The 8739-nt window shown below is 48.3% G+C and overlaps 1 protein-coding gene across 1 annotated transcript; it reads left to right on the top strand.

The window, feature by feature from the left end:
• On the top strand, nucleotides 2647-4136 carry LOC107633200. Its single transcript, XM_016336840.1, has 3 exons — nucleotides 2647-2730; nucleotides 2905-3214; nucleotides 3307-4136. Exons 1-3 carry the CDS (start codon nucleotides 2647-2649, stop codon nucleotides 4134-4136), a joined length of 1224 nt encoding a protein of 407 aa, XP_016192326.1.

Below are 8739 nucleotides of genomic sequence, written 5' to 3'. Positions count from 1 at the left end.
GACTATTGGTTTGGACTATACTAACAACGGAATTATTTTGTGGAATTCCGAACCGGTATAAATCCTTGTATCAGAGATGCAGAGAAGGAGGAGCTTGGAGAACAAGAATTCAAGCTTGGAATTTCGCAGCGAGCATCCGGTCAAGAAGCTCCTCAACCTCCGCGTCAAACTTCCTTGTCGCCATTAACGATGCTTTTGAAGATGATAGTGCTGCCAGTTCCGCCATATTCTCGTTTCATCCTTGGCGACAGGAACGTAAATAACGACATAGATCTTAGGCGAACGAAAAAACGAAGATAGCAACGCAGATCTGAGACAGGGGATAAAAACAGGAATAACGATGCAGTTTGAATGATGGACGGTTGTCGGTGATGGCAAGGTCTGCAGCGGTGTTCGGCGATGGAGGGAAGTGCTTGAGGTTGTGCCATTGTGGAGTTTTTCTCTTTTCGTTACTTGATTTAGGGTGGAATAGGTTTTCTCTCTGTCTGGTAATTGCTGGAAGAAAATAATAAAAATAAAATAAAATAAAATAAAATATTTAGTGACAATAATAATAATTGCCATTATAATATATAATAATAGTGTCAAATATATAATTTCCACTAAAATTTGTTTTAAAAACTTTTTTTATGTATCTTTTTGCTGCAATAATAATAATTGCCATTATAATATATAATAATAGTGTCAAATATATAATTTCCACTAAAATTTGTTTTAAAAACTTTTTTTATGTATCTTTTTGCTGCAATAATAATAATTGTCATTATAATATATAGTATTAATAGCAAATATATAATGGTTATAAAAACATAACTTAAATAAAAGAAATAGTGTCCTTTATGTTATTGTTGCTAAAACTCATTTTTCTTACAGTGGGGTGTGCATTTTGTAATTAATTTGTCAAATTGTATAATTGCATTTATCTGTTATTTGATTTATTTTTTTTTCTCTATCTATACTCTCTATTTGTGTATTCTTGTATTATTTTGTTTGTATTTGAAAACTGAGAGATCCCTCATGCTGGCGGTGGTGACGCTGAGGGTTGTTCCTAGTGTAGTGATGGTGGTTGAAGCAGATGGAGTTAAGTATTACCTTGTTTCTTTAGCCTATGTATTTGATGGATAAGAATGAATGAGGAAAGTTATTGGGCAGAAAGCCTTTAGGCATGTTGGGTGGTCCTTTCTCTTTTCTTAAACTATTCACTTTATGGTTTTTATAATTTAATAAGATTTCTTACGACTTTTTTGAAGTAAGATTTTTCATAAAGTTTTTCTAAAATATTAGTTTAAAAAAAATACTGCTTATATAATGGAATTCTTTCAATTTGCAAGTATTTCTTTACTTTGATGGTATTTCCCTTTCCGACTAAGAATCTGCGAGGACGATGTTCTCACTCTCTAAAAAATTTTTCTTTTCAGTGACAAATTCAAAAAGTTTTGACGCGAAGTCATGACCAAACTACAAAACTACATGTATTTGTATTTGTATTTTTGTTTTAATTGAAATTTTTTCTCTCGTCATTTATCATTTTAATTTACAAAGGGATAAGAGTTATATTTTAAGAAATTTAAAATATTAATATATTCTACCTCTTCAGATTCACTCACTTCACTCCCTCCCATTTTTTTTCAAATGCATTATCTATCTTAGTTGTAGTTAATATGTATAAGGGTATATATTTTTCAGTTTTTTAAAGTTTAATACTGTTCGGTAGGTCGATTACCGGACGGTTCGGATTGCGATCCGGGATGTTGGTAGGGATTCGTCAGGTCGTGGACTGCCGATCGAAGGATGCGAGGTCCCGCGGAAAAGGTAGTGTGATGTGTGACGTACCTCGGGGGAAGAGCCAGTCTTCCCCTTATATACATGTCAGTGGTGGGCCCCCCATGGGGACAGGCCCATATCCTAAAGGATGCTGTCCCATAGCTGTGTGCGAGCCGTACAGCACGCGTGTCCGGGTCGGTTACAGGATGCGTGGCCGGACCGGGTGGAGCTCGGGTCGGGTCGACCCGCGGGGATCTTGGGCCAGGCCGTAACAGTGCCCCCGACGCGCCAGTGATGGTCGTGACAGTACCGAACATTGGCGCCGTCTGTGGGATTCGTCCATGGACTTCGTGCTAGTCCAAACTGGGACAGGCTGCGAGGCCGCGCCCCCGTGCCTGGGGGAGGCGCCGTTGCGACGGAAACTCGACAACAACAGAGGTCGCCTCCAAGGGACACTACGCAAACTCACGAAAGACGCCCCTTTGGAGGGACTGGCGACAACCACGCCAAGATAATGCAAGAGCTACGCCACAGGATGCAAGACTTGGAGCACAGGCTAGCAGACAGAGAACGCGACCAACGCACTCTGGAGCAAAGCCCCACTAGTTCCTGCTCGAGAAGCCGCTCGAGGCGCACACCCAGCCCCCAGTATGAGTCGGAAAGCACAGGGAGACGGGGACGCGCCAGAAGAAGAAGTCGAGATCCCATCATCTACGCCAGACGCGAGAGGCGACGCGCATCGAACAGGGGCGACGAGGACGTGCGTCGGGAGAACGTCGAGTCGAGAAGAACTACCCAGGGACCCGTGATAATAGGAGGACCCCTTTCCACCGTTCCGTACTCGAGGTCCGGCTGCCAAAACACTTTGACAAGCCAACGGACATGAAGTATGATGGAACACAAGATCCCTTGGAACACTTAACGGCCTTCGAGGCCAGGATGAATTTGGAAGGAGTAGGTGACGAGGTAAGATGTCGCGCCTTCCCGGTCACCTTGGCTGGCCCAGCAATACGGTGGTTCAATAACCTCCCGCAGGGCTCGGTGACCCAATTCTCCGACATCAGCCATGCCTTCCTAGCTCAGTTCACGACCAGGATCGTCAAAGCTAAACACCCGATCAATTTGCTGGGGGTGACCCAGAGAGCCGGGGAGCCGACCAGGAAGTATCTGAATCGCTTCAACGATGAGTGCCTCGAGATCGACGGCTTGACGGACTCGGTGGCAAGTTTGTGTCTGACGAACGGCCTCTCGAATGAGGACTTTAGGAAACATCTTACCACAAAGCCCGTCTGGACAATGCAAGAGATCCAGTGCGTGGCCAAAGAGTACATCAACGATGAGGAAGTTAGCCGGGTCGTGGCTGCCAATAAACGGCAACCCGTGTACAACCAAACCCGGCACTACGAGAGCAGAGAGAGGCCAAAGGAACACGCCAGGGACAGCGGTCTAGGTAAAGCACCCAAACCTGTCCCCAGAGTCGGGAAGTTCACCAACTATACCCCCTCACGGCGTCGATCACCAAAGTTTACCAACAGATTGCAGAGAAGGGGATACTATCGAGGCCCCGACCTCTGAAGGACAGGACGGGGGGAAACAAGAACCTATACTGCGACTATCACAAGGGTTACGAGCACAAGACCCAAGACTGCTTCGACCTAAAGGACGCCCTGGAACAAGCAATCAGGGATGGGAAACTTGCCGACTTCTCACACCTTATAAGGGAGCCGAGGAGACGTAATCAGGACCATGATAGCGAAGACAGGTCCCGGTCAACAAGGCGACGCCAAGAACCAGAGGGTGACGACCACGGCCTCACGGTGGTAAACGTAGTAACGGCCAGGAATACCGCCCCAAGGTCAAAATCGGCACAGAAAAAGGACGCCAAGGTCCTAACGGTCTCCTCCTCATCTGCTAGAAGTTCCCGGGGTCTCCCATCCATCTCCTTCGGCCCAGAAGACCAATGGTTCGATGAGGTGCCGGAGAGCCCACCCATGGTCATTACGGCCAGGATCGGAACAGGCCTCGTCAAACGAATCCTGGTAGATACGGGGGCAGACTCAAACATCATATTTAGAAACGTTTTTGATGCCCTGGGATTGAGAGACGCCGACCTGTCGACCCACCAGCACGGTGTGATAGGATTGGGTGACCACTTCATCAAGCCGGATGGAACCATCTCGCTCCCGACCTCCGTGGGGCAGGGGCAGAGACGAAGAACAGTCATGGCAGATTTTGTAATCTTACGGGATTCCACAGCTTATAACATTATCTTGGGGAGGAAAACTATCAACGACCTGGGGGCTGCCATTAGTACGAAGCTGCTCGTGATGAAGTTTATTGCTGATGACGGATCCGTAAGATCTATCAGATGAGACTTGGAAACGGCGGTTGCCTGCGACCACGCCAGCCTCTCTCTCAGGAAAAAGTCCAAAGAAGCTTCAGGAGTTTTCCTCGCCGACCTGGACACCAGGATAGAAGATAAGCCCAGACCTGAGCCAGAAGGGGATTTGGAAAAATTCAGGGTCGGTGATGGGGACGAGAAATTCACGTTCATAAACAGAAACCTTCCCCATGAATTAAAGGAGCCTCTGATGGAGATGATCAGAGCCAATGCCGACCACTTCGCCTGGACGCCAGCCGACATGCCAGGGATAGACCCCCAGCTCATGTCACAACCATCTGGCCGTCAAACAAGAAGCCAAGCCAGTGGCCCAGAGGAAGAGAAAGATGTCACAGGAGCGGGCAGAGGAGGTGGCCAGGCAGGCGGCCAGCCTCCTTAAAGCAGGGTTCATCCGGGAATTGGACTACTCAACCTGGCTGTCGAACGTAGCTTTGGTGAAGAAACACAATGGGAGGTGGAGAATGTGTGTAGACTACTCTGACCTCAATAAGGCATGTCCTAAGGACTGCTACCCCCTACCCAACATTGACGCACTCGTCGACGCAGCGGCGGGATACCGGTACCTGAGCTTCATGGATGCCTATTCTGGGTATAACCAGATACCGATGCACCGACCCGACGAGGAAAAAACGGCGTTCATAACGCCAGGAGGGACCTATTGCTACAAAGTAATGCCATTTGGTCTGAAAAATGCTGGCGCCACATACCAAAGATTGATGAACAATATATTCAGTGAGCTTATAGGCAAGACAGGGGAAGTCTACGTGGACGACATCCTCGCAAAAACCACACGGCCAGACGATCTCCTGAGCGACCTGGGAGGCGTATTTGCGTCCCTCCGGCAACACGGCATGAAGCTTAACCCGCTCAAATGCGCCTTTGCCATGGAGGCAGGAAAGTTCCTGGGATTCATGATCACCCAAAGAGGAGTGGAAGCCAACCCCTAGAAATGCCAAGCGATCCTCCAGATGAAGAGCCCGGGTTGTATCAAAGATGTCCAACGATTGGCGGGGAGACTAACGGCATTATCCCGTTTCCTAGGTGCATCGGCAGCAAAAGCCCTGCCCTTCTTCAACCTGATGAAAAAGGGAATAGCATTCGAATGGACCCCGGCGTGCGAGGAGGCATTCAACCACTTCAAGGAGATTCTAGCAGCACCTCCGGTGCTCGGAAAACCCAAGGCCGGAGAATCATTATACCTCTACCTGGCAGTAACAGAGGAAGCGCTTGCAGCGGTGCTCGTAAGAGAAGAAGGGAAAGCTCAGTAGCCGGTCTACTTCGTGAGTAGGGCTCTACAAGGAGCCGAGCTGAGGTACAACAAACTGGAAAAGCTGGCTTTGACACTCCTAACTTCCTCCCGAAGGTTAAGACAATACTTCCAGGGTCACCGTATAGTCGTGAGAACGGACCAGGCAATCCGCCAAGTACTACAAAAACCTGATTTGGCTGGTAGGATGATGACCTGGGCCATCGAACTCTCCCAATACGACTTGCAATATGAGCCCCGGCACGCAATCAAAGCCCAGGCAATGGCTGACTTCTTGGTGGAGGTAACGGGTGATCCCTCCGAGGAAAAAGGCACACGGTAGAGGCTCCACGTGGACGGGGCCTCCAACCAAACGTCCGGGGGAGCAGAGGTCATCTTAGAGAGCCCGGCAGGAGTCATCTACGAGCAATCGACCAAGTTCGAGTTCCCTGTGTCGAACAATCAAGCGGAATATGAAGCTCTCTTAAGCGAACTAATACTAGCACGTGAAGTCGGGGCAACGAAGGTCGAGGTATGCAGCGACTCACAGGTCGTCACCTCCCAAGTAAACGGAAGCTACCAAGCCCGGGACCCCCTCCTACAAAAATACCTGGAAAAGGTTAAAGAAATGACAAGTCAGTTCCAAGAGGTCACGTTCCAACACGTCCCAAGAGAAAGGAACACACGGGCGGACCTCTTGTCCAAACTAGCGAGCACGAAGCCGGGAGCAGGTAACCGGTCTCTCATCCAGGGCATGGTGAAGGAGCCAACGGTCGCTCTCCATCTGACGGAGTCAAGCCCCTCGTGGTTGGACCCCATCATAAACTTCCTGGAACTCGGCAAGTTACCTGACGATGAGAAAGCAGCCAAAACTTTGAGAAGAGAGGCGGCCAGATATGCGATCATACAAGGACAACTGTTCAAAAAGGGACTCAGCCAGCCCCTATTGAAATGTTTACACCCCGACCAGACGGACTATGTACTTAGAGAAGTCCACGAGGGGTGTTGCGGGCACCACATCGGGGGCAAAGCCCTAGCGAGGAAGCTCATCCGAGCCGGGTACTATTGGCCGACAATGATGAAAGACTCAAAGGAATTTGTCAAAAAGTGCATAAAGTGTCAACAAAACGCCAACTTTCACAAGGCACCGGCCTCCGAACTGAGTTCACTGACGACCACTCGACCTTTCGGTCAATGGGGAGTTGACCTCCTGGGACCTTTCCCAGTCGGCCCGGGACAAGTCAAATACCTCATTGTCGCTATTGATTACTACACCAAATGGGTAGAGGCTGAACCACTGGCCACAATATCGTCCTCCAACTGCCGGAAGTTCATGTGGAGGCAGGTGATAACCCGTTTCGGTATCCCAGAGGTCGTCATCTCGGATAATGGGACACAGTTCACGGACAAGAAGTTCACGGAATTCCTCTCTGGCCTGGGGATAAAACAGAGGTTCTCCTCAGTAGAGCATCCCCAAACGAATGGGCAAGTAGAAGCCGCAAACAAAGTCATCCTACTTGGCTTAAAGAAGCGCCTAGACAACAAGAAAGGAGCATGGGCCGACGAGCTCGCTTCTGTCCTATGGTCCTACCGAACAACCGAGCAAAGCGCCACGGGGGAAACCCCTTTCCGCCTAACATACGGGGGTCGACGCGGTGATACCCGTCGAAATCGGTGAGCCAAGCCCCCAGCTACTGCTCGCAGGTATGGACGAAGCGGTGGAAAAGGACCTGGTGGAGGAGACAAGGGAGATGGCTCACTTATCAGAAACGGCGTTAAAACAAAGAATAGCCCTGCGTTACAACACTAAAGTCCTCAGAAGAGATTTCGAGGAAAGAGACCTCGTCCTACGACGCAACGACGTCGGCATGCCGACCCCGGGAGAAGGGAAGCTGGCAGCAAATTGGGAAAGTCCCTACAGGATTAAAGAGGTGCTCGGAAAAGGTGCCTACAAGCTCGAAAGGCTCGACGGCAAGAAAATACCTAGAACATGGAATGCGGGTAACCTAAGAAGGTTCTACTCATGACCAGACGACTCACCGACCTGAGAACCTAAACAGATAGTAAATACTTGCTCTGTTCGCATGATAATTTACCTTTTTGTTTTATCAAATACTCGCCGTATTGATTAATTTGCCTAGCTAACGATTAACTCATACTTATCAAAAATTTTCGTACTTGTCTACTACTTCCCTACGTGTGTCGCGCACGAGCGCACCTTAAAACGGCAGACCGGGACTGATCACCCCGGGGCCATCTTCCTTACGGCCGAAGCCAATGACGGCGACAACACGACCATGGCGGTCCAAGCCATAACAAACATAAAACGGGAAAACGGGCATGAGCCCACCCCCGAGAAAAATAACGGCAACAAATATAGTAAACGGCAACCCGGCCAAACGACCGAATAAGCATAAGTTATAAAGTGTCAAAACAAAAAACGAGCAATAAGTTGTTCAGTAAATGCATGACAAAATATCCCAAGTTACAAGATCTCACTTCCTCGGCATGTCAACAATCTTTCCGTCCTGGATAGTCTTGAAAACGCCAATTGCCGACGTGTCGAAATCAGGAGCTGCGATCTTTAGCTGAGCCTTTAGGGCATCTTCGGTCATGGAGATCGCGTTCTTTCCCTGCTCCTTGGTCACTTTGAGCTTCTTCTTAAGCTCTGTGGCTTCAGCTTTAGCGGTTTTTGCCTCTGAGACGGCTTGTTCCCGCTCTTTCCCCACAGACGGCGCCAATGTTCGGTAGGTCGATTACCGGACGGTTCGAATTGCGATTCGGGATGTTGGTAGGGATTCGTCAGGTCGTGAACTGTCGATCGAAGGATGCGAGGTCCCGATGTCCCGTGCTCCTCGTGAGTAATGTGCAGGCGGAAAAGGTAGTGTGATGTGTGACGTACCTCGGGGGAAAAGCCAGTCTTCCCCTTATATACATGTCAGTGGTGGGCCCCCCATGGGGACAGGCCCATATCCTAAAGGATAATGTCCCATAGCTGTGTGCGAGCCGTACAGGACGCGTGTCCGGGTCGGTTACAGGATACGTGGCCGGACCGGGTGGAACTCGGGTCGGATCGACCCGCAGGGATCTTGGGCCAGGCCGTAACAAATACTTTGTCATCAGCATGGCAATTGGCATAGGTTATATATTATTAGAAAAATTTTAAATATATCAGGAATATTAATGTTTTAATAGTTTTAATCATTAATATCAATCATAAAATAAATATATAGTTAAAATTAATAACTAAAATTATTAAAATATTAGTATTCGTGAAATAATAAAAAAAATTTATATGTAATATCTCAAATTAATTTTTAAAAGAATT

The sequence above is a fragment of the Arachis ipaensis genome, chromosome B03 (genome assembly GCF_000816755.2).
Source record: "Arachis ipaensis cultivar K30076 chromosome B03, Araip1.1, whole genome shotgun sequence".
NCBI classification, from domain to species: domain Eukaryota; kingdom Viridiplantae; phylum Streptophyta; class Magnoliopsida; order Fabales; family Fabaceae; genus Arachis; species Arachis ipaensis.
Note: the sequence above shows the minus strand (reverse complement) of the source record. Positions and strands in the feature narration are given on the sequence as shown.

Excerpts from the sequence above, each read along its gene's own strand:
- LOC107633200 (XM_016336840.1), top strand. The coding sequence starts at position 2,647 with ATGAAGTATGATGGAACACAAGATCCCTTGGAACACTTAACGGCCTTC. Across the intron at positions 2,731-2,904 it reads TGGAAGGAGTAGGTGACGAG|AGAGCCGGGGAGCCGACCAG; the intron begins GTAAGATGTCGC and ends GGGGTGACCCAG. Across the intron at positions 3,215-3,306 it reads CGCCAGGGACAGCGGTCTAG|AGAAGGGGATACTATCGAGG; the intron begins GTAAAGCACCCA and ends AACAGATTGCAG.